The sequence below is a fragment of the Schistocerca gregaria genome, chromosome 8 (genome assembly GCF_023897955.1).
Source record: "Schistocerca gregaria isolate iqSchGreg1 chromosome 8, iqSchGreg1.2, whole genome shotgun sequence".
NCBI lineage: Eukaryota > Metazoa > Arthropoda > Insecta > Orthoptera > Acrididae > Schistocerca > Schistocerca gregaria.
The window spans coordinates 96,383,291-96,409,638 of record NC_064927.1 but is presented as its reverse complement, the minus strand read 5'-3'; the positions used below and the strand labels follow the sequence as shown (position 1 = coordinate 96,409,638).

General features: G+C 41.8%; 1 protein-coding gene across 1 annotated transcript in view; it reads right to left on the bottom strand.

The window, feature by feature from the left end:
• LOC126284657 (uncharacterized) overlaps window positions 1-21,269 on the bottom strand; it is a 127,615-nt gene extending 106,346 nt beyond the window's left edge. Inside the window, exon 1 of the mRNA XM_049983762.1 lies at window positions 21,070-21,269. Within this exon, the coding sequence (XP_049839719.1) occupies window positions 21,070-21,195 (126 nt within the window). The 5' untranslated portion in view covers window positions 21,196-21,269. The remainder of the gene's footprint in view (window positions 1-21,069) is intronic.
• Between the last annotated feature and the right edge of the window lie 5,079 nt (window positions 21,270-26,348).

Sequence of the window (26,348 nt, the reverse complement as noted above, 5' to 3'; positions counted from 1 at the left end):
TGACAAACCTATTCCACCAGACATGCGGCTTGTATGGGACTGGCGAAATACCCTCGGAATTCAAGAAGGCAGGTGTTAACAGGTGTGCATATTACCGAAAATCAGCTTAACAAGTGATGGCTGCGAAATACTAACACGAATTCTTTACAGAAGAATCGAGAAAATGGTAGAAGTCGCCGTTGGGGAAGATCAGTTTGGCTTCTGTAGAAACATAGGAGCATGGGAAGAATACTGAGCCTACGGCTTTTCTTAGACGATAGGTTGAAGAAATGCAAACTCCTCACATTTATGGGATTGTTTTGACAATGGATTATACTCTTTGAAATTCTCAAGCCGGCAGGATTAACATTCTGAAGGTGGCAGAATTAACATACAATGAGTGAAGAGTAGCTTACAGCATACACTGAGTTGGCAAAAGTCGTGGGATACTTCCTGGTACTGTGTAGGACCTCCTTTTACGTGGCGTAGTGCAGCAAGTCGACGAGGCGTGGACTCAACAAGTTGCTGAAGATCCCCTGCAGAATTATTTAACCATACTGCCTGTGCAGCCGTCCATTACTGCGAATAGTGTTCTTGGTGCAGGATTTTGTGCACGAACTGATTTCTCGATTACGTCCCAGGAATGTTCACTGGGATTCACGTCGAGCGATCTGGATGACCAAATTATTCCCCGAACCGTCCAGAATGTTCTCCAGACCGATCGTGTGGCCTGGTGACATTGTGCATCGTCATCCATGAAAACTCTGTCGTTGTTTGGAAACATGAAGTCAATGAGTGGCTGTAAACGGTCTCCAAGTAGCACAGCATAACCATTTCCAGTCAATGATTGGTCTTGTTCGGGCCAGCCCATTCCACGTAAACACAACCCACACCGTTATAGAGCCACCAACAGACGGCACAGTTCCTTGTTGAGAACTTGGGTACACGGTTTCGTGGAGTCTGCGCCGCCCTCGAGGCACTTCCCATCAGCTCTTACGAACTAAAACCGAGACTCGTCTGACCAGGTCGCGGTTTTCCAGTCGTGTGGGTTCCAATCGACACGATCAGGAACCCAGGAGAGGCGCTACAGGCAGTGTCGTGCTGATACCAAAGGCACTCGCGTCGGTCGTCTGCTGGCACAGTCTATTAAAGCCAAATTTCGACGCACTGTCCTAACGGACACGTTCATCGTGCATCCCACAGTGATTTCGGTGGTTATTTCACTCAGTGCTGCTTGTCTGTCAGCGCTGACTACTCTATGCAAACGCCGATGCTCTCGTTCGTTAAGCAAATGCCATCGGCCACAGCGTTGTCCGTGGTGAGAGGAAATGCTTGAAATTTGGTATTCTTGGCACACTCCTGACGCTGTAGATTTCAGAATACTCAATACCCTAACTATTTCCGAAATGAAATGACCCACGTGCCTAGCTCCAACCACCATTGCGCGTTCACAGTCTGTTAATTCCCGCCGTGCTGCCATACTCACGACGGAAACCTTATCACATGAATCAGCGGAGTAGAAATGACAGCTCCACCAATGCACTGCCGTTTTATACATTGTGTATGCGATACTACCACCATCTGTATAAGTGTATATCGCTATCCCATGACTTTTGTGAGCTCAGTGTGTACTAAAACAGAATAGGAGATAGGAGAATCGAAGGAAGTGAAAGAGAAGAATGTGCAAAATGTGTGTGAAATCTTATGGGACTTAACTGCCAAGGTCATCAGTCCCTAAGCTTACACGCTACTTAACCTAAATTATCCTAAGGACAAACACACACACCCGTGCCCCAGGGAGGACTCGAGCCTCCGCCGGGACCAGCCGCACAATCCATGACTGAAATGAAAGAGAAACAGTAATTGAGAAGAGAGTAACATAGGGCGATAACTTACCCCTGATGTTGATCAGTCTGCACATTGAGCAAGCAGTAAAGGAAACCAAAGAGAAATTTGGATAGGGAATTAAAATTCAGGGAGATAAAGAAAAAAAAGCCTTTGTCGTTGGCCGATGTCTATGTAATTTTCTTAGAGACGGCAAAGGACTTGGAAGACCATTTCAGACATTGAAAGCATATAGAAATGAGGTAATAAGACAATAAGAGTAATGTAATTTAGCCGAATTAGATCAGGAATTGAGATACTAAAAGTAGTAGATGAATTTGGTATTTGGGCACCAAAAAAATCATGATGCCGTAGCAGGGGGGATACGAAGTGCAGGCTGCCAATAGGAAGGATAGTATTTCTGAAAAAAGCGGAATTTAGTAACATTCAATATAAATGTAACTATATGTAAATTGATATGGGATCACCGCTATTAGTTGCAGCCACTCTGCCTTCCGGGACGCAGCGCCAAAGCAGCTGCGTGGACTGTCCCCGCACGCCTCACGGCCGATCCACACTGCTGTCGAGCGCTGCCCACCCGCAGTACAACTCCATTGTGCTCCTGTTCGCCAGTCCCACTGAAGCTGACACCAAGTACATGTGGTGTTTCACAGCAGCTGCTTTTGCGTGGTGTCTGTTCTTTCGAAGGAACAGACACTGTATATTGAAATAATACCGTTCTAGGCACTTAAGTCCGGAACCACGCGGCTGCTACGGTCACAGGTTCGAATCCTGCCTCTGGCGTGGATGTGTGTGATGTCCTTAGGTTGGTTAGGTTTAAGTAGTTCTAAGTTCTAGCTGACTGATGACCAATAGATTGTTAAGTCCCATAGTGCTCAGAGCCATTTGTACCATTTCTTTTGAAATGATAAATATAACTGTTAGGAATGGGTAGCTCTGAGTTTCAAAAAATGGTTCAAATGGCTCTGAGCCCTATGGGACTAAACATATGTGGTCATCAGTCTCCTAGAACTTAGAACTACTTAAACCTAACTAACCTAAGGACATCACACACATCCATGCCCGAGGCAGGATTCGAACCTGCGACCGTAGCGGTCACGCGGTTCCAGACTGAAGCGCCTAGAACCGCAAGGCTACACCGGCCGGCACGCTCTGAGGTATGAAGTAGTGAAGGCAGGAGAGGATCAAGTAGGTAAAAGGACGAGAGCTAGTAGAAATCCTTGGGTAACAGAAGAAATATTGAATTTAATTGATGAAAAGAGGAAATATAAAAATGCAGCAAATCAAGCACGCAAAAAGGAATACAAACGTCTCAAAAATGAGATCGACAGGAAGGGCAAAATGGCTAAGCAGGGATGGATAGAGGACAAATGTAAGGATACAGAGGCTTATCTCACTAGGGGTAAGATAGATACTGCCTACAGGAAAATTAAAGAGACCTTTGGAGAGAATTGAACCACTTGTATGAATATCAAGATCTCAGATGAAAACTCAGTTCTAAGCAAAGAAGGGAGAGCACAAAGGTGGAAGGAGGATATAGAGGGTCTATGCAAGGGCGATGTACTTAAGGATAATATTATGGAAATGGATGAGGATGTAGATGAAGGTGAAATGGGAGATACGATACTGCGTGAAGAGTTTGACAGAGCACTGAAAGACCTGTGTCGAAACAAGGCCCGGGAGTAGACACCATTCCATTGGAACTACTGACGGCCTTGGGAGTGCCAGTCATGACAAAACTCTACCAGCTGGTGAGCAAGATGTATGAGACAAGAGAAATATCTTCAGACTTCAAGAAGAATATAATTATTCCAATCCCAAAGAAAGCAGGTGTTGACAGATGTGAAAATTACCGAACTATCAGTTTAATAAGTCACAGGTGCAAAATACAAACACGAATTCTTTACAGACGAATGGAAAAACTGGCAGAAGCCGACCTCGGGGAAGATCAGTTAGAATTCCGTAGAAATATTGGAACACGTGAGGCAATACTGACCTTACGACTTATCTTAGAAGCAAGATTAAGGAAAGGAAAACCTACGTTTCTAGCATTTGTAGACTTAGAGAAAGCTTTTGAAAGTGTTGACTGGAATACTCTCTTTCAAATTTTAAAGGTGACAGGGTAAAATAGAGCGAGAGGCTATTTACAATTTGTACAGAAATCAGATGGCAGTTATAAGAGTCGAGAGGCATGAAAGGGAAGCAGTGGTTGGGAAGGAAGTGAGACAGGGTTGTAGCCTCTCGCCGATATTATTCAGTCTGTATATTGAACAAGCAATAAAGGAAACAAAAGAAAAATTCGGAGTAGGTATTAAAATCCACGGAGAAGAAATAAAAACTTTCAGGTTTGCTGATGACACTGTAATTCTGTCAGAGACATCAAAGGCCTTGGAAGAGCAGTGGAACGGAATGGACTGTGTCTTGAATAGAGGATATAAGACGGACATCAACAAAAGCAAAACGAGAATAATGGAATGTAGTCGAATTAAGTCGGGTGATGCTGAAGGAATTAGATTAGGAAATGAGACACTTAAAGAAGTAAAGCAGTTTTGCTACTTGGGGAACAAAATAACTGATGATGGTCGAAGTAGAGAACACATAAAATGTAGACTGGCAATGACAAGGAAAGCGTTTCTGAAGAAGAGGAATTTGTTAACATCGAGTATAGATTTAAGTGTCAGGAAGTCGTTTCTGAAAGTATTTGTATGGAGTGTAGCCATGTATGGAAGTGAAACACGGACGATAAATAGTTTGGACAAGAAGAGAACAGAAGCTTTCGAAATGTGGTGCTACAGAAGAATGCTGAAGATTAGATGGGTAGATCACACAACTAATGAGGAGGGATTGAATAGAATTGGGGAGAAGAGGAGTTTGTGGTACAACTTGACAGGAAGGAGGTTCAAATGGCTCTCAGCACTATGGGACTCAACTTCTGAGGTCATTAGTCCCCTAGAACTTAGAACTAGTTAAACCTAACTAACCTAAGGACATCACACACATCCATGCCAGAGGCAGGATTCGAACCTGCGACCGTAGCGGTCTCGCGATTCCAGACTGCAGCGCCTAGAACGTTACGGCCACTTCGGCCGGCGACAAGAAGAAGGGACTGGTTGGTAGGACATGTTCTGAGGCATCAGGGGATCACAAATTTAGCATTGGAGGGCGGCGTGGAGGGTAAAAATCGTAGAGGGAGACCAAGAGATGAATACACTAAGCAGATTCAGAAGGATGTATGATGTAGTAAGTACTGGGAGATGAAGAAGTTTGCACAGGATAGGGTAGCATGGAGAGCTGCATCAAACCAATCTCAGGACTGAAGACCACAACAACAACAACAAGGAATCTTTTCTGAAGGCATTCGTCTGGAACATAATCTTGAATGGAACTAAAAGTGTATGTTTAGCAGTTCGTACAAAACTAGAATAGAAGCATTTCGGATGTGGTGCTACAGAAGAATGCTGAAGATTCGATGAGTAGATGGAGTAACTAACAAGGAGTTACTGATTCTAATTGTGGAAAATAAATATATGGCCGGCCGTTACGGCCGAGCGGTTATAGGCGCTTCAGTCTGGAACGGCGCGACCGCTACGGTCGCAGGTTCGAATCCTGCCTCGGGCATGGATGTGTGTGATGTCCTTAGGTTAGTTAGGTTTAAGTACTTCTAAGGAAAGCGTTTAAGAATCATGAAAGAAGGTTGTATACGTGGAAGAACCCTGGAGATACTAAAAGGTATCAGATAGATTATATAATGGTAAGACAGAGATTTAGGAACCAGGTTTTAAGTTGTAAGACATTTCCAGGGGCAGATGTGGACTCTGACCACAATCTATTGGTTATGACCTGTAGATTAAAACTGAAGAAGCTGCAAAAATGTGGGAAATTAAGGAGATGGGACCTGGATAAACTGAAAGAACCAGAGGTTGTACAGAGTTTCAGGGAGAGCATAAGGGAACAATTGACAGGAATAGGGGAAAGAAATACAGTAGAAGAAGAATGGGTAGCTCTGAGGGATGTAGTAGTGAAGGCAGCAGAGGATAAAGTAGGTACAAAGAAGAAGGCTGCTAGAAATCCTTGGGTAACAGAAGAAATATTGAATTTAATTGATGAAAGGAGAAAATATAAAAATGCAGTAAATGAAGCAGGCAAAAAGGAATACAAACGTCTCAAAAATGAGATCGACAGGAAGTGCAAAAAGGCTAAACAGGGATGGCTACAGGACAAATGTAAGGATGTAGAAGCTTATCTCACTAGGGGTAAGATAGATACTGCCTACAGGAAAATTAAAGAGACCTTTGGAGAGAAGAGAACCACGTGTATGAATATCAAGAGCTCAGATGGCAGTCCAGTTCTAAGCAAAGAAGGGAAGGCAGAAAGGTGGAAGGAGTATATAGAAGGTTTATACAAGGGCGATGTACTTGAGGACAATATTATGGAAATGGAAGAGGATGTAGATGAAGACGAAATGGGAGATACGATACTGCGTGAAGAGTTTGACAGAGCACTGAAAGACCTGAGTCGAAACAAGGCCACGGGAGTAGACAACATTGCATTAGAACTACTGACAGCCTTGGGAGAGCCAGTCCTGACAAAACTCTACCAGCTGGTGAGCAAGATGTATGAGACAGGCGAAATACCCTCAGACTTCAAGAAGAATATAATAATTCCAATCCCAAAGAAAGCAGGTGCTGACAGATGTGAAAATTACCGAACTATCAGTTTAATAAGCCATGGCTGCAAAATACTAACGCGAATTCTTTACAGACGAATGGAAAAACTGGTAGATGCAGACCTCGGGGAGGATCAGTTTGGATTCCGTCGAAATGTTGGAACACGTGAGGCAATACTGACCTTACGACTTATCTTAGAAGAAAGATTAAGAAAAGGCAAACCTACGTTTCCAGCATTTGTAGACTTAGAGAAAGCTTTTGACAATGTTGACTGGAATACTCTCTTTCAAATTCTGAAGGTGGCAGGGGTAAAATACAGGGAGCGTAAGGCTATTTACAATTTGTACAGAAAACAGATGGCAGTAATAAGAGTTGAGGTGCACAAAAGGGAAGGTTAGGAAACAAAAGAAAAATTCGGAGTAGGTATTAAAATCCATGGAGACGAAGTAAAAACTTTGAGGTTCGCCGATGACATTGTAATTCTGTCAGAGACGGCAAAGGACTTGGAAGAGCAGTTGAACGGAATGGACAGTGTCTTGAAAGGAGGATATAAGATGAACATTAACAAAAGCAAAACGAGGATAATGGAATGTAGTCAAATTAAATCGGGTGATGCTGAGGGAATTAGATTAGGAAATGAGACACTTAAAGTAGTAAAGGAGTTTTGCTATTTAGGAAGTAAAATAACTGATGATGGTCGAAGTAGAGAGGATATAAAATGTAGACTGGCAATGGCAAGGAAAGCGTTTCTGAAGAAGCGAAATTTATTAACATCGAGTATAGATTTAAGTGTCAGGAAATCATTTCTGAAAATATTTGTTTGGAGTGTAGCCATGTATGGAAGTGAAACATGGACGATAACTAGTTTGGACAAGAAGAGAATAGAAGCTTTCGAAATGTGGTGCTACAGAAGAATACTGAAGATAAGGTGGATAGATCACGTAACTAATGAGGAGGTATTGAATAGGATTGGGGAGAAGAGAAGTTTGTGGCACAATTTGACTAGAAGAAGGGATCGGTTAGTAGGACATGTTCTGAGGCATCAAGGGATCATCATTTTAGTATAGGAGGGCAGCGTGGAGGGTAAAAATCGTAGAGGGAGACAGAGAGATGAGTACACTAAGCAGATTCAGAAGGATGTAGGTTGCAGTAGGTACTGGGAGATAAAGCAGCTTGCACAGGATAGAGTAGCATGGAGAGCTGCATCAAACCAGTCTCAGGACTGAAGACAACAACAACAACAACAACAACTTCTAAGTTCTAGGGGATTGATGACCTCAGATGTTGAGTCCCATAGTGCTCAGAGCCATTTGAACCAATAAATATAAGACACAACTTGACTAGTAGAAGCGATTGGGTATAGTACACATTCTGAGGCACAAAGACATCGTCAGTTTGGTAATGAAGGGAAGTGCGTGGGGGTTAAAAAATTTTAGAGGGCGGCAAAAAACATGCATACGAGCAACATGTTCAAATGGATGTAGATCGCTGTAGTTATCCAGAGGTTAAAGGCCCTACTCAGGATAGATTAGTGTTGAAAGCTGCATGAATCCAGGCTTCAGGCTGCAGACCGAAGAAACTGGTCCTGTCAATGCATTTATGGTACTCATATAAACTAGAGTGTCATGGCGTTAACGGTATTCATCTTGCATGTAAAAATCCCGAGGGTCGCATTAACAGACTGATCTCATACGTGAAACTACCTCGTAAGGTGGGGGGGGGGGGGGGGGGAGGGGAGGAGGTTCCCATAGGGATGGGTATTGGGCCAATTCTTGTCTTAACCTACATAAATAATCTTCCCGTCATTTTAAAGGGCGGTTCGGAACGCGTTTACTGATGGCACAAGCAAACTAATCAAGAGTCCAAACTCACCGAACTTAAAGTTGCCACAAACATCGTAGATGATATCTGAACAGGCCTACCAGTGGCTTAAGGTACCAGTTTCAGTCGTAAACTCACAGACACTCGTATTATGCGATTTGGAACAAGGAAAAATAGTTGCTAATGTGAAAAGTAGATATTGAGGTGGGCATGGAACGCCCTGTGTAAAACTCCGTGAGATCCTCTTGGATAACAAGCTACAATCGAGTTAAAATACGTATATTACTTAGCGACTATCCCCGAACCCGAAACTCGGTACCAATTGGAGATTGCCCGTCTGACAACTTCCAGCGTAACAAATATTTTCCAAACATCTTGTAATTATTGGGTGAATTAAAAAAAAACACTGTCATAACAGACTCAGTAAGTGGAACAGTATTGCGTTAAACGTAGTAAGTCAAGCATTTAAGTTAGAAACTTTGTGTGTGTCCTAAGACAGGGTAACTCAGTACGCTCAAATCAGCCGGACTATATTTATCTGGATTTGAGAATGACAGCGCTTAGCGACTTCCAACAAACTTTACACGCAACCCTCCCGAAACGTTTTCTCGCAGATACCCCATTACAAAAGAATGAAAGAAAAAAGCTCATCGCTCATTATATTTTCGCTGTTCATGGAGTAGAACCTCAGCTTCAGACATTACAATGTCTATTACCTCCTTGCTGCTAGCTCAATTCCCAACACATTTTGCAGACATTATCCAAAATTATATCAAAGCACGACAAATAGTTCAGGAGATATTACGTCATAAATGTTTCCAAACGTTCCTTTACAAAGGAAAAACCAGGAATATTGCCCCAATTTACTCCTTTTAGCATTGAAAAGATAAGGGGGAAAGGTAAATAAGTATCAATAGTGTTGAGAAACAGCTGAAATCGTTAAAATTCAACAAAGCTCCAAGGCCGATGGCTACTGTGTTTACGGCTGACTTAAACGCTCTGTTAACTATATCACAGATCCCTCGTATAAAAAACCGTGTTTAGTAGTTGGAAGAAAGCAGAGGTTCATCCGTTTGCTAGTAGGGGTAGTTGAAGTGATCCAAAGAACTACCGTCCAATATCCTTGACATCGCTTTGTTGTTGAGTCCTAGAAGATATCCTGAGCTGAAACATAATGAGATACATGCCAACCGGCATGGATTCCGAGAACATCGATCATGCGAAACCCAACTCACATTTTTCTCATACGAAGTAATGAAAGCTTTGGATCAAGGAAGTCAGATAGATGCAGTATTTCTTGATTTCTGAAAAGCATTTGACTCACTATCATATCTTCGCTTATCAACAAAAGTACAATCATGTGGAGTAGCAAGCGAAAATAGCGACTAGATTAATGATTTGTTGGTAGGGAGGATGCAGCAAGTTATCTCGGATGGAGAGATCAGGTGTAGAAATAACTTCGGGAGTGCCGCAGAAAATTCTGTTGTGACCCTTGCGTTGTATTCTAAAACTTTTACGGAAAATGTTAATAGAAACCTCAGACTTTTTACAGATGATGCAGCTATCTGTGATGAAGTGCTGCCTGATGAAAGCTGCATAAATATGCAGTCAGATGTTGACAAGATTTCAAAACGGTGCTGAGTTTGGCAACTTGCTTCAAATATTCAGGAATGGAATGCTGTGCACTTCAAAAAACGGGAAAACATGGTATCCTATGACTATGACTCTCAGCTGGAATCGATTAACTCGTATAAACACCTGGCTGTAACACTTACTAGGCATTTGACATGCAACGATCGTATAGGCGCTGTCGTGGGTGAAGTAGGTTCAAATGGTTCTGAGCACTATGGGACTTAACATCTGAGGTCATCCGTCCCCTAGACTTACAGTAGAACTACTTAAACCTAACTAACCTAAGGACATCACACACATTCTTGCCTCAGGTAGCATTCGAACCTGCGACCGTAGCAGCAGTGCGGTTCCGGACTGAAGCGCCTAGATCCGCTCGGCTACAGCGGCCGGCTAGTGAAGAAATAGCTTTTGCTTAAAATAGGGGTAGAAACTACACTGACTATGCTCAATCAATGTTTCGTCAGACTTTAAACATAATTCAGACCTTCCAAGTCAGTCGGTCGGTGAAACGCGAAAGCGTCACGGAGATGCTCAGCCAATTGCAGTGGCAGACGCTGCAAGAGAGGCGTTCTGCATCACGATGTGGACCGTTGCTAGAGTTCCAACAGCGTGCATTCCTACAAGAGTGAACCAATACATTGCTTCCTTCCACATATATCTCGTGGAAGACCACGAAGACAGAATTGGAGAGGTCCGAGCCCACTCGGTGGCTCACCAGCAATCGTTCTTCGCGCGAACCACACGCGGCTGGAACAAGGATATTACCGTTTTCCGTCTTCAACAAGGACAGCCGCCTCGGTAGTTGCGCGGTCAGTGCTGCGGGTTGCTAAGCGAAGGGGCCAGTGTTCGATTACGGGCCGGCCGAAAGATCTTCTGCTTTCGGATACTGGGTACTGTCTCGTTTTTACGCCCTTATCGTCATATTTAACATCTTATTCCCACTGACACCAGTTCACACGCGTGGCTCTTTCTTGGGCAATAGCACTAAGACTTTCAAAAGAATGCATCAAGGAAACGGAAATTTGTGCTAAGTTCTATGGGACCGAACTGCTGAGGTCATCGGTCCATATGCTTACACACTGCTCAATCTGACTTAAACTAACTCACGCTAAGGAAAACACACACAATCACGCTCGAGGAAAGGCTATTTGCCCATTCTTCATTTCATTCAAATGCGGACTCATGAAACGTCAAAGATTGTTTCGTAATACCGATGTCGCTTTTACTGTGTACCTGTCACCTTCGATCACAAACAGCAATGGTGAAAGGTCATTTTCAAAACTGAAGTTGATGAAACCTTAACGTTCCCAGACTTTTTGACTTCGTTTGAAAGTAATAATTTAATATAACCATCAATTTATCGCCAAAGGATAGCCTTTTGAAATCTTTTGGAAGAAACAGAGGTCTACTGCCATAAGAAACAGTACCCCACAAAAATTCTGAATGAACGAAACAAATTTACATGAAACAGGTATTTTTCACTTTATCCTGCACGTGTTGATATTCTGACTCTGTCCATCTCTTTTCGTAAGACCTGCTGCTTTTTTCGTGTTTCGAGATGCTGCTATTATTTAACTTCGTCACATACTATGTATGTCGCAGACATCTATTTGAGAGTTAGCATTTATAATTTTAACTAACATTTTACCCATGTTTATGCTCTAGCTCATTTTAATTACATTTTAACTCATAATATTTTGGTTCACGCAGGAAACTGAACATCGTGTTTGCTTTGTAACGCGCCATTGTAAACACGCCGCCTCAGCTGATTGCACTGCAACAAAATGTGCTGAAGATGCCCCTACATCACAGGCTATGAGTGTTTCTCATAATTTTATCATGTTTTTATACTATGCGACAGTGCCACTCGTGGCTATAAATTTTATTTGCCTCTTTTATTAAGTGCAAGGAGACAGGTATGTCGTTTTTTAGATGCTTTTCAGGTAATGTGAATCAACACTACTATTTACAGTGTTAATAACTTATCATAATCATCTTCAAAACTTACAAAGCCTTGATCCGATCCATCCTTTGCTGTACAAAAGTTGCGTGCATATCGCCCCGCACCCTGCCCCCTAAGTTCTCCACATCATTGAACGCCATGCATTGCCTTCCGCATCCGGTTACCTTGCCGCACAATGATCCATTACCAACTCATCAAATTCTCATTCCCAGTGAAACCTCCGAACAACCTACAAAACTCGACTCCAATGATCCTATAGTTTCCCTTCCACTTTCCACCCCTAGTACGTATCCCACCAATCAGACACCTACATATCTTCCACATGCTGTCCCAGATAGACACCAGCCATTACCCCCTCCCAAATCAGGAACTCTTTCCCGACATTTAGCCATCCTACCAACTCTAAATCCACCCCACCCGTCCCATTCCATCAGGGCTCTCTTTGCCTCATTTCTCCACGTTTCTCTGGCCCCTTCTCTTCCACCCTGCTTCCCCTAGCCCTTTCTCACATCAGATTTTAGCCTTACCGATACCCATTTATTCTCCTCTCGTATCCCAACAGCCACACCTACCCATCGATACTATGCACCAGTCCTCCATTCTTATACCACTATCCGTCTACCCTCCTGAACGACCAACCTTCCTCCCTTCAATAACAGACTGCCAATACTGGGGGAGACTGTCCAAGTTTTTGTGCCAGTGAAGTGCTTCTTTTTAACAACAATGGGAATCATCACTCAAGACAGTTCCACTCCAGTCAATGAGATTCTAGGCAGAAGATGTGTGTTCAGATGCTTCAGACAGCAGTTGGATGCCAGCCGGACTGTCCCTGTTGTACGGCCTGACGACCAGGAGTGATGGACTGGAGGAGCATTTCTATTCGTAGCAGAGTCCCTTTGGTTTTAATCCGCGGCACCCTTACAGCACAGCGATGCGTCGGCTGTATTCTAGGGTCCGTTGTGTTGCCCTTCGTGACGAGCCACCCTGGGCTTACATTTCAGTAAGGTAATGCCCGCCTGCATGCAGCGAGAGTTTCTACTGCTTATTTTCGTGTTTGCCAAGTCCTACCACGGCCAGCAAGATCTCTGGATCTGTCCCCAGCTGAGAACTTTGGAAGGCTTATGGGCTAGACCCTCCAATGAGCTAGGAATTTTGACGTTCTAACGGGCCAAATGGATTAACTTTGGCACAGTATTCCTTAGGAGGACATACATATACAACTCTATCAAGCCGGATAACTGTTTGCATAAGGGACAGAGATGGACCAACGGATTTTCGGCTTGCTCAACTTGGGAAGCTCTCTCTTGAATAAATCATGCAGCTTTTCTGAAATTGCTATCACTTGCTTGTCTGTACATATACATCTCGTCTACCGATTTCCGTCCCATTCGGATAATTCGTTCGTGATGCGGGAATCGTTACATTCATAATTAATATCTCACCTTTGGTTAAGTGCTTTTCATCTCATTTAGTGTTCTTGTCAACTTGCTGTAGGGGGGATAGAATGTACCGCTAGCAACCCTCCCTCCTGCCCTGCCCGCGCCCTCCTCCCAAATGGAGTGAGGGGTGACGAAATAACAACAAAGGAAAAAAACTCATGATACTTACACATAAATATGTACACTGTCTTTTTAGATCTATCTGAGTATTGCGATAGAAACAAGTCATTGAAATAAACGAATATTTGCGATCAGATATTGTCAAACATTGGATCGCTCTTATCACCAAGATAACCATCTCATCCCTCATCAGTTTAGCTGCTATTGTACTGAGTACACCTACTCAGCACGTAATCATGGATGTGCAAATAACGTAGACTAAAGAGCCTACGTCAGGCTGTACAGAAGTAGTTTCCAACGTTTCTGAGGCCACTAACCCTGAGTGTCAATCAGACATTAGCTGCTACACCACGAAAGAGGAGTATTCTTTGAACATTTTTATTTTTAAAGTGATGATATATAAATGATATTTAGTTTTTGTAGGTGCTTTATTAAGTCCACAACTAATGAGTTGGTTCTGCTTATTTCTAAGATTTTTTTTATATAAAATGTCAACAACCTGAAAATACCAAGGGCTGACAAAAGATCAAATTTTAGATTTAAGAGAGGACAGCATAGCTGGACAGGACAGACATAGCAATTCCATCATACAACAAGGGAAACTCAAAATTTTGACAGACGAAATGGCTCGCAAAGGGATTCTAATAAGTGGAATTCAAGAAACGAGAAACATTGATCAGGAGCCAATAGAAGTACAAGGACACAGAATTTATATGGGAATACCAGGGAAAAGAGTAATGTACCAATGCCTACAATTCGGAATGGGATTTGTTATCAGTCTCAAAATAATTCAGTATCTAATAGAATTTAAATCTGAACATATCGGACTATCAACACGATCCATAAAAGATGCAAATAAAATATATACAATAATAAATGCTCATGCCACAAATAATGGTAAAAATAAAACGAAAGAACACAGAGAAGATGTGCATCAATTTTGGGAGCTTTTAGTTCAGACGACGTCAAACATAAATAAAAACCACACCAAACTTTTAATTGTGGATTTTAATGCCCAGTTAGGAAGAGGAAAGAGATGTAGACATGTAATAGACAAATGGCCCGCACAAAGAAGAACAAACCCTGACATGATTTCAAAATCAAAATACCTCAAGAAAGACCAAACAAGCTTAAAACTTGGAAACATCCAGAATGGAAATTAAAAAGTGGCTACTGAATTATGTCTGCATGGATATAAATTACCACAAAGAAATTTACAATGTAAAAGCTACGACAGGGAAAGATACTCGATCAGATCGTTACATAACAAAAATAAAAATTAAATTCATCCCACTGACAAAGAAAAATCCCGCCCCCCCCAAAAAAAGAGAAGGTACGATCCTCATAAACTGATAAGTAACAAGCAATATGAAGAACAAACAAAAAATATAAAAATAACAGACGATCTACAGGATATAACACCCCAGTTGAGACAAATATCTGAACAACTAGTTCTAATAAGCGCAAGAAAAAACTACCAGTGGTGGAACAATGAATGTGATAAAACAGTACTAGATAGACACCAAGCTTGGCAAATGTATCAGAGTCATAAAACGGAAGAATCACACTTCTCACAGAACAAGGCAGGATAACCCAAATAAACGACAATATCAAACAGATATACTTCCAATAATAGAAACAAACAGTGAGTAAACACACTCAAGAGATTATACAAAGTATTTAGCGGACAACTACAAAGATATGACCCTCCAACATTAATTTTAAAGAATAAAAGCAATAAGATGGTCCACAGCAATAGAATAAACACCAATTTTTTTTGCAGAAACATTTAACAAATTACTAAATTGCAAAGATCCCTCAGTACTAATTCAAATAAACACAGATATTCCTATTAAAACACTAGCAGAAACTATAAAGCCTCCCACAATCCATGAAATCTACAAAGCTCTGGAAGATCTCAAAAACTACAAAACAATTAAAGAAGATCAACATTTCTGGAACTGAGGATATATGCAGCATAACCAGTGAAAGCAAAAGTACACCAAGCATAGTGAAAATATGGAATAAAGAAGAACTACCAGAACATTGAATTACAGCTATAATGCTTCCATTACAGAAAAAAGGCGACAAATCAGATCCTGAGAATTATAGAAGAATTCCCCTTTTGGGTATCACATGTACAGTCATGTCAAGAAATTTATACAACCGTTGTAAAGACAAACTTGCCTGGGAATTAGAAGAATACCAAGCAGGATTTAAACCCTGGAGAAGCTCCCCTGAACATCGCTTGGAAATTGATGTTGGATTACTGAAGAAGATTACAAAAAGAACAAGCCATAACCTTTGTGGATTTCAAAAAAAACTTATAATTGTATCCACAGATCTTCAGTGATTGAAATGCTAAAGAATTTCAGTCTCTACCCTAATTTAATAAAAATTATAAACTCTGAAAAACATAAAATCTAAAGTAAAGTTTAGAGGTGTTAAGATAGGGAAATGGATTATCACAATTACTTTTCAGTTGTGCTCTGGATTATGTGAGGAGGGAATGGTAGAAGCAAAATCATAAAAACATAAGAATTGGAACCAAGAACAGTAAATAAACTCAAATTGCTAGGGATTCGCAGATGACTTAGCATAACCAGCTACAAACATTCAGGAACCCAGAAATCAAACAACAAGCCTAAAAAATATAACACAAAAAGAGAACTCCAGATATAATTAGAAAATACTAAGATAATGGCAGCAATTCCACTAATAATCAAGCACATAACAGTAAATAAAAGTCAAGAAGAACACAGAGACAATTAAAATATCTAATAGAAATTATAGCATACAACTAGGACGAGAAACCTGCATGGTGAAAAGGAATGAACAAAATGATAAAAGCTTAAAAATTATCATCTTATACATACAATGAAAATGTCTGTGAATTAAAAATAAATTAAAACATTTTAGGGCTGTGGTTCAACTAGACATGACATACAGAAGACAAACTCTTTTCAAAGTCACTAAGAAAAGCATAATCGAAAAACTTTAAAATATAGAGTAGGATAGCCACAAGATGCATAAGTAATAAGAAACGTCAAAAAGAGGGACAATGACAGGTAATGCCAAATGAAATGGTGTGCTGTGAACTGAAGCCCATTACAGATATTATACAGAATAAAAGGGTCGCTCATTCTTTGTCACATTATGAGGACACCAGCCATCAAACTACCAAGCAAACTTATACAGAAACTTTGTAACATAAAGAAGCAAGTAGGATGGTTAGAGGAAATCAAGGAAAACAAAACAGAAAATTTAATCAAACTGAAAAACGTTTTTACAGATGAGGAACAACGAAAAAGAAGCAGAATAAATGAAAAGATACTGGGCAACTCGGAGAGAAAACCTATTGAAGAAGATGAAGTCGTCCAATGAGGCCGCAAAAGCAGAAGAAGAAGAAGAAGAAGGAGAAGAAGAGCGATGAAGCAGTTCTCAATACATCACGAGTACTACCTACAGTTCCGTCTCAGAAACGAAAGCTAACTATTTACATTGAGGGCAGTGGACATGTTTTCTGTGCATCACTCTTTTTTCTAGCAACACGTGCTTCACCCACAGCCTGCACCCCTGTTTAAAATCAACCACGTTAAAATGTATGCACTGTACTTTATTGTTTGTGAATTACCTGATTGCTGGACTCAGTGATTCTGAAATGGCAGAAATGCTTCGTGTGTGACCACTTCCGTTAATAATAATAATAATAATAATAATAATAATACACTGTGCAGGCCCTGCAGCTGTGTAGTAGCCATGAAGTAGTTATTTTTGTGTTGTGCTGTCACTTCATTTATTGTCGCGAACTGAATAATGATGCAGTTTCTGGGCTATTGCAGCAACTACCTACAACTCAGAGAAGACATTTTCATTAGACATTAAATCATATGTGATATATATGCCTCAGTTTCACTAGCATAGGTCCATTGTACAAAGTATGTGTCCGTTGGGTGGACTATGAGAGGAAGATGATGTTCATATAATCGTTTCTCAAGCTGAAACCTCCATCATATTGTGTCTTGCGTTAATGCTAGCATTTGAAAACAATGGAATTATTGGTGACGTATGTAATCAGTATCATAATCTTGCGAAATAGTGATAATAATAATGGTATTTTGAAAATAATTTATTTTCATGACTGAAACGCGATTAAACCCTTTTCTCTTTAGCACTTTACCACTTTAATTTCATACATCACGGGGTAATGTGGTCTCGCGTGGCTACCAATGGTACAGAGGCTAGACTTACCTCGAAGTGTGTTGACATCCAACTTACAAACAGCGGCGTTTGTGTTATACTTCCAGTAATGTTTCTCGCAATATTTGGTACTATTTGAAACCTATTCGTAATTTCCAAATAAAAACCTGACATATGGTAAGTAAGCACACTTAGTTTACAAAAAAAGATAGCTGCAAAACGTGAAGGGGACGTGAGCCGGAAGATGTGTGGACAGCAGGTTAGATTCGTCTCTGCTTAATACTTTGAAAAGAAAAGAAAATCGCTTGTCATTAAAACGTTGGCCAATGAACAAAAACTACTGTAATTAAGAGTATAAAGTTACGCGTCTGGTCAAAGTCCATTTCAGTTTACAGTTCGTTTGCAACAGAAAAAGTATTAATGCCGGCGAATGACGAACCTAATAAACGTGAAAATTAAAATCAAATGTAATCCAGGCCATTTTATTTGCAAATCGATTGCAGACCTACCGCGAACTTCTGCACGTGTATTCGACTTGCTTGTCTGCAGTTTCAATTTTTTTGGATTTGCTTCACTGCCTGGAGATCTCAGTAAAGAAACAAGTCCCCCCGCCCCGCTCTTATTTTTTATTGAAGGATAGTAAAATGTAGACATGGCATTTGTGTTCTACTGTAGCAATTGACTAAAAAAAAATAACAACGGCCACGATAGTTCGAGCTACATCAGATCGTTAAAAAATATCTCATTCCAAATGTACCGTGCATGTTGTTGGACATAAAATTAGTGAAGAAAAGAAAACAATATTTCTTGGGGTGTACATGAGTGACATATTGTAGTGAAAATTGCATAGACACGTTTTCAAAAAAGCTTAGAAAAATCCGTTTCTTACTGCGATCAATAAGAGACACAACAAGTGTTGATACTTTAAAGCAGACGTGTCGTGCCTTATATGAGTCTGTTACGAGCTATGATGTGATTTTATGGGCGATAGAGCTATGTATCTCATACCATTTTCAAATTACACAAGCAGGCAGTAAGAATAGTCTCATTTAAAAAGAGATATGAGCACTGTGAGCTACAGCGTAAAATCCTGCCCCAAGCACGTCTATACATACTGAAGTTGACCGGTTTCACAGTTTACTATATGAAGTATCTGTATAAGAGCCTTAATCGCCAATATTGTGACAGAAGAAATAATAGTCTCATACAGGTCATATAACACTGCACAAAATACTACGAGAATAGTGTAAGATGCACGGGAATGAATATATATAATCACCTCAACAGTGTAACTCAAATTAATGAGATCACCAATAGAAATGAAAGTTAAACTGAAATCACTGCTTCTGCTCTGCTAAGGAATTTCTAGAAATGAAGTCCCCTGCTTTAAATAAATATATTATCCTCGTATACATGTAATTTACGTCTAACTGCTGAGGATGCGTATGTTGTAATGCCAGATGACTCCTTGTGTTTTCACTTTCTGTTACTGTAATTCGTTTCTTATAATGTTAGTTTAACAAGTTTCTAGCGGTGACTATATTTCGGAGCAACTATATGTAAATTTTAGTAAGAAAATGCCCTCTTACACGCTGCACATGAATTTCTATATATATATATATATATATATATATATATATATATATATATATATATATATATATATATATATATCCAGATGCTTTTCCCCTTTCTGACAAGATGTCATCAGGCAATGTCCTGGATTATTAATTATTACACGATTATAGTTTTCATTGTTTTTAGGATCCCATGCATCAATCGGTAAAAACGGGACCTGTATAGGATCAGTTTGTCCAACTGTTGAAAACCCTTTTTCTCAGGAACGGGTAGACGCATCAGGCTGACATTTATGCCACGCACTATGGTCTACTGTCCCTCGATGGTGTAAAAAGTTAAGCTCCTAAGTAAGTGCAACCAAAACAAAAAGCCATCTACATCACGTATTTTGATATTTGCAAACTCACTCATTAAAACCTATGGGGTGTGACCTAAAATATGGAACCATTAAATTTGGCAAGAAGCTAGGTTTCGCACTCTAGATGAAAAAAAAAAAATTGAATATTGTTAATTTGTCAGCATACCTCAAGAAAAAAATACTTCCTTTTGTCATTTGTTCTCTGGCGTCAGATTTGAGATTAAAACATTTTCGACAGTCGTGGAATCCCTTTGACAAATATCTCGGTATCAATGCCCATAACAGGCAAGAATGGTAGAGATTCTCTGTTCCTGGAATGGATGTACAGTGCATTTAGGGTGTTTGAGCATGATGTTTTAAGACTTCAGGGGTAGGTTCCTCACACCAAAACAAGTAAAATGTTCAGTAAGCTTGGACTCTAAAAGACATACCTTAAGAGATGTAATCACTTCGTCATCTTCGATATTGTAAAACAAATCTCATCTACTACAAGCTCTTTTCTTTCTACATTTTTAGGGGAGGTGTTATGGACTATAATAAGAGAAACTGTCCAATAAAGATGGACTCTAAAATGGACAGTTTAAGAGCTGTAAGCACTTGTTCAGTGGAAGAGATGTGTTTCAGTGCAGCGAAATTGAACAAGTGCTAGAAACTCTTAAAGTGCGCGTTTTAGAGCCCACGTTCACTGGATATTTTTCTTGTTTTGGTCCATACTACCTCCTCTCAGAATACGGAAAGCAAAAGGCTTGCAGCAGAAGAGCTGTGGATCACAGTGTCGAGGATGAAAGAGTGCTCATAGCTCTCAAAGTACGCATTAAAAGCCCAGGTTTACTGGGCGTCTTTCTCTTGTTTTGGTGTAAGAAAAGTCTCATCAAATTTTGAAAACGTCATTCTGGAACAACCTGTAGACATAATTAAGTTTGTACGGAACTATGGGTGCGCGAACCCAACTAGTACCTGGGCATTTTTTTAATGTAAAAACCGATTAGTGAAAACGAAATATCATCTAATATTTGAGGATAGCCTACGATGCCGTCTTCTTGCAAAGGTGGAGCGCATCTGGATATATAAGTAAAAATTCGTGCGCTCGATCACAAAAAGGGTTTTCGTACCGACTACCCCAGTGTTTGTTTGTTCTGTAATGGAAAACTATGTTACCTTTTGTTGTACTAGAATTGACTTACCGCGTATTAACAGTAGAGTGACGTGCTTGTCTGACGCACGAGACGAATAAAGAAGCAGTGAACGAGTCAGTTATCAGCAGAGCCCTTCCTACAGAAACGTATTATGATGAAAGCGGCAGCACTTGCTCTTGCTCGCTAGCACAGACAAAGCAAAGCGCGAGTACCCGGAAATTGTGAATAAGCGAGGCCGTACGGCGAGAATGCGAGGGTGTACGTGGTGAAGAGGCGCAGAGACGTGCACGGAATTTTGTGCGGCGCTGCGTTCGGGAAGCGGTGGCTTTACCTCGTCGAGTGCCGGGTTGGCTTCCTCGGCGGTCGCCTGCGCCGGCGGGTCGGGCTTCCTCTCGGGAGGAGGCAGCCCCAGCAGCTCGGCACGCATCCTCTCGTACTCGTACTCGTCCGCAGACATGGCGCCGCTGTGCAGCTCGGCGTGGCACGTCGCGCGGCACCTGCAGCCACACTGTCGCGGTCGATGGCCCGCCGCGACTCACTTGTTCGCGCTGCGCGTCACCGCCGCCGCTCTCCCATTGGCCGGCGAACGGCGCCACGCGCAGCGCGCTCTGCCACGAAGAACATCCTAAAGCCCGCTTTACGCCGAAGCGAACATCGGACGCAGAAAATTCGCCGGCTCTCGCTTCTGTGAAAAAGTGTTGACACTAGAGGTGATGGTGGCGGTGGGTAGTGTTTAACGTCCCGTCCACAACGAGGTCATTAGACACGGGACACTAGCGGGGATGGAAGAGAACAAGAGGTAACGACCACAGCCTATGAACGCTGCGTTGTTGTTCTTGGTACACCGGACACAACATTACACAGTTAAAGCCACGTCGCAAAACTTTGACATTCAGAAAGGATTATTTTGCGTGGCGATCGAAAAGCCAGGCAGGAAGTAAGCATAACAGCGTAGAAAAATTAGAATTTAGATGTCTAAATTTGTACCTAAGTGTGATCTGTGCGGAAGAAGTGCAATTAACATTCATTACAGCACCAGTTCTGCTTAACATTATTTCGAAACTGCGTGTGTACATTGGCGAAAACAAATCGCAAAACCAAAAAATAATTAGTTTAAAGTAATGAAATTTCAGGAATACATTTATCTAAGTAACATCCACTACTGGCCATTAAAATTGCTAGATCAAGAAGATGACGTGCTACAGAAGCGAAATTTAACCGACAGGAAGAAGATGCTGTGATATACAAATGGTTATCTTTTCAGAGCATTCACACAAGCTTGGCGCCGGTGGCGACACCTACAACGTGCTGACATGAGGAAAGTTTCCAACCGATTTCTCATACACAAACAGCAGTTGAGCGGCGTTGCCTGGTGAAATGTTGTTGTGATGCCTCGTGTAAGGAGGAGAAATGCGTACCATCACGTTTCCGACTTTCATAAAGGTCGGATTATAGCCCAACGCGATTGCGGTTTATTGTATCGCTACATTGCTGCTCGCGTTGGTAGAGATCCAATGACTGTTAGCAGAATATGGAATCGGTACGTTCAGGAGCAACGCCCTGCTGGATCCCAACGGCCTCGTATTGCTAGCAGTCGAGATAACAGGTATCTTAACCGCATGCCTGTAACGGATCGTGCAGCCACGACTCGATACCTGCGTCAACAGATAGGGACGTTTGCAAGACAACAACCATCTGCACGAACAGTTCGACGACGTTTGCAGCAGCGTGGACTATCAGCTCGAAGACCATGCCTGCGGTTACCATTGACGCTGCATCACAGACAGGAGCGCCTGCGATGGTATACTCAACGATGAACCTGGGTGCGCGAATGGCAAAACTTCATTTTTAGGGATGAATCCAGGTCCTGTTTACAGCATCATTATTGTCGCGTCCGTGTTTGGCGACATCGCGTTGAACGCGCATTGGAAGCGTGTATTCGTCATCGCCACTCTGGCGTACCACCCGGCGTGATGGTATGGGGTGCCATTGGTTAGACGTCTCGCGCACCTCTTGTTCGCAATGACGGCACTTTAAACAGTGGACGTTACATTTCAGATGTGTTACGACCCGTGACGCTACCCTCCATTCGATCCCTGCGAAACCCTACATTTCAGCAGGATAATGCACGACCGCATGATGAGGATCCTGTACGGGCCTTTCTGGATACAGAAAATGTTCGACTGCTGCCCTGTCCAGCACATTCTTCAGGTTTCTCACCAACTGAAAACGTCTGGTTAATGGTGGCCGAGCAACTGGCTCATCACAATACGCCAGTCACTACTCTTGATGAACTGTGGTATCGTGTTGAAGCTGCATGGGCAGCTGTACCTGTAAACGCCATCCAAGCTCTGTTTGACTCAATGCCCAGGCGTATCAATGCCGTTATTACTGATTTCTCAGGATCTATTCGCCCAAATTGCGTGAAAATGTAATCACGTGTCAGTTCCAGTGTAATGTATTTGTCCAATGAATACCCGTTTATCATCTGCATTTCTTCTCGGTGTACCAATTTTAATGGCCAGTAGTGTATTTAAGTCAGTAACACGGCAAGATCACAGATTACGTAAACGTGAGATAAGCCATCGCAAATGTGAGATGCTAGTACATTAATAACCTGTGTAACTGCTAGAACGTTGAGCGCGATCACGCAAAGGTGCACGCATTGTGTTGTACACGTGACAGATATCAGTTTTTGGGATGGTTGTCCAAGCCTGTCGCACTTTGTTGGTCAATGTAGGGACGGTTAATGCTGGTTTTGCCGTTTTGGACTGCTGATGCGACAGTGTTGCGCGGCCCGTGAGCTCAGTGGGCTATAGCGTCGTGCTAGTAACGTGAAGGTCATGGGTTCGATCCCTCCACGCACCATTCCATTTTGTCCCCTAATAGGAAATGCTGTCTCCTGCGATACTCTGCCCGGCAGACTCCCTAATGATTTGCACATCCAGCCAGAAGTCTGAACGTTTCGTTAAGTGGTTCGTTTAATGAAGTTAAGCAGAGGTTTGCGTTGTTAGTGAGTGGATGGGTGATCGGCCGGGAAATCTGCGTGCTATTGGACCCTTTCATTTTCACCGCCACCCTCCCCCTTTTGTGCTACAGTGTTGATGTGCTATGATGCCTCCCTGAGCAATTTTAATTACGTTAACGAACACATGATCCAAAATTTAACGAGGTTGTTTGCAAAAAGAGCGAAAGGAAAGTGCCAGAACGACTTTGAGAATAACAGAACCGTCCGAATCCACAGATAATTTCTCAAATGTCGTAGATACCCCTGTAGTGAAGCAATGATATTTCCGAAATTTATAAATGAAAATTTAGCTTTTCGTATAGAAAAGGAAATTTACTCTTGATTACCTTATTTCTTGCAGCCGATTGTCGTACTTCTCCTGTCATCTCGGCCCCACCACCACCGAGCGTCAGTCGAGCAAAGTCGGGCCAAGTCGACACACGATGAAGTGAAATCAACTGAAGGAGTCGGCCACTTAGCTGGGACGAGGAGAGAGATGAGGAGGTACTACCTGTGACGCGACACGTGGCATTTTCGACGATCGCATGGTGATGAACACACACTATTGCACTACGTAAAAATGGCAATTCTCCTGCGGTGGCCGGGAATCGAACTCGGATCAACTGGTTTTTATTCCCTAGACCACTTTTTTTTTTACCCCTAGACCATTCTTTTGGCCTCAAACTAGGGCTCTTTTTATTTTTTTAATTTTTATTTTTTTATTTAATTTTTTATTTTTAATTTTCTTTTTTTTTAAGGAAGGGAAAATAAACATTTGCTCTGATTTGTAATGAGAATAGAATGAACATAGTATATATCAGTTCTAGGCTGCCGTTGCGCAATACAAGAAAGGAAAGGAAATGTCTTCTTGAGGTACACAAAAGACTATCACTTCATTGTCGAAGGAAAGTTCCTCCGCTGTTCTGCGAGAGAAGGAAATGTTGAGAGGAAAATGGGAAAGAAAAAAAATGCCTTTTGCATTGGTGAGCATCTGAATAGTATCTTAAAATTCCGGCAAGAACTAAAGTCCCAGGAAGCAAATAGAATTCATACATACAGGCAACTGGCAAACTCTACTATCCAAATATTGTATTTGCAGCATTTAACCGTTAATTATGATTTTCAGCATATTTCCAAATATCCTCCTGTAGTCACTATGTTGGCTTATTTTAAAGTGTTCAATTTCTATGTAAGAATAATAGTCTAGGAAAGTAGCATGCCTATTCTGCTTAATAAACGATGCTGTGTGGCCCATGATCCACATTGCAGCGTTGTTTTTTGCTCGTGGATATCTCAGTTTTTGTGGCTGAATGATCTCTAAAAGGTCGACACCACTGGGTGTCGCACGGTCTATCACTGACAATCGTTGACGAAGAAAGGTTGTAATTTCTTCTGCATGTCCGCACGTGAACATATGCAGAAGCCTATCGACTCTTCCGCATGCGTCAGAGTTGGGCGTTGGATGAAGGCCTATTTTATGTAGCTTTTCATTCGTTGCTTCTTTATCGTTCTGTGAGGTACCAGTCGGCGATGACACGTGATGGTAACATGTCGCTGTGCACATTCCGCCATATTATACTCCAATGTGTATGTGGATGTTTTTCTTCGATAAGATTCCTGTGGTTTGTTGTCATGAGAAGGTCGTAAAGCTTCCTGTTCGTCAGGCTTCCGTTATCGACGATGTTGTGTCGAATGTAGCTCATTTCCATGTAGTACAGTCGCACATGTCGGTAAGAAAGTGGAATGCCGGCGATATTAACGGGTGGGTCAAAGCTATGAGGCTTCCACCGCTGAATGAGGTTTCTGATGAGACTGGTCCTACGGGTACGAAACTCCTTTCTGGTGCGATTTAGGAGCAGGGTTACACATTTTTTGTGTACTTTAATGAGACTAAGGCCACCTTTGAACGAAGGTAAGGTTAAGGTATCGAACTGAACTTTGAAAATATGCCCCCTAAAAATAAACCAACATAACGCTTGTTGTATGCTCTTGGCTAGGTGGTTGGAAAGTGGAAGAATTTGCGCAAAATAATTCATATTGCTCGTAATGGCGATCTCGATGGTCATAACTTTCTGTAGTATGTTCAAGTCACGGTCGGAGTGAAGCATCAAAGCAGCACGTAATTTATTAAGCATGTGTGGCCAGTTCTTCGTCAGGAATTTGTCTGGTTTGGCCTCAAAGGTAACACCGAGGGTTGTGTGAGAATTCTTTACCTTGCACCAGGTAACATGGGATATGTCTCCGATACCGCCACCGATCTGCAAAACTGTGGTTTTAGTTCTATTGAGTATTGCTCCTGAAAGAAACGTGAATGTCTGTAGAAGAGTTGCTGCTGACAGAACTTGTTGCGATGATGACACAGTTACGCATATATCGTGAGCATACGCAATGCATGGGATAGTGACAGACTCGACGCTAAGCCCGATCCCGCTATGCGCTAAGTTGTTCAGTAGCGGCTCTAGTGCAATGGCATACAAAATCATTGACAGAGGACATCCTTGGCGGATGGATTGCTCAATGGAAACTTCTTTTGTAAAATGGCCATATATGAGAATCCGTGAAGAGGCTTTTGTAGTAAGTTTGCGAATTAAGTCTATGAGATG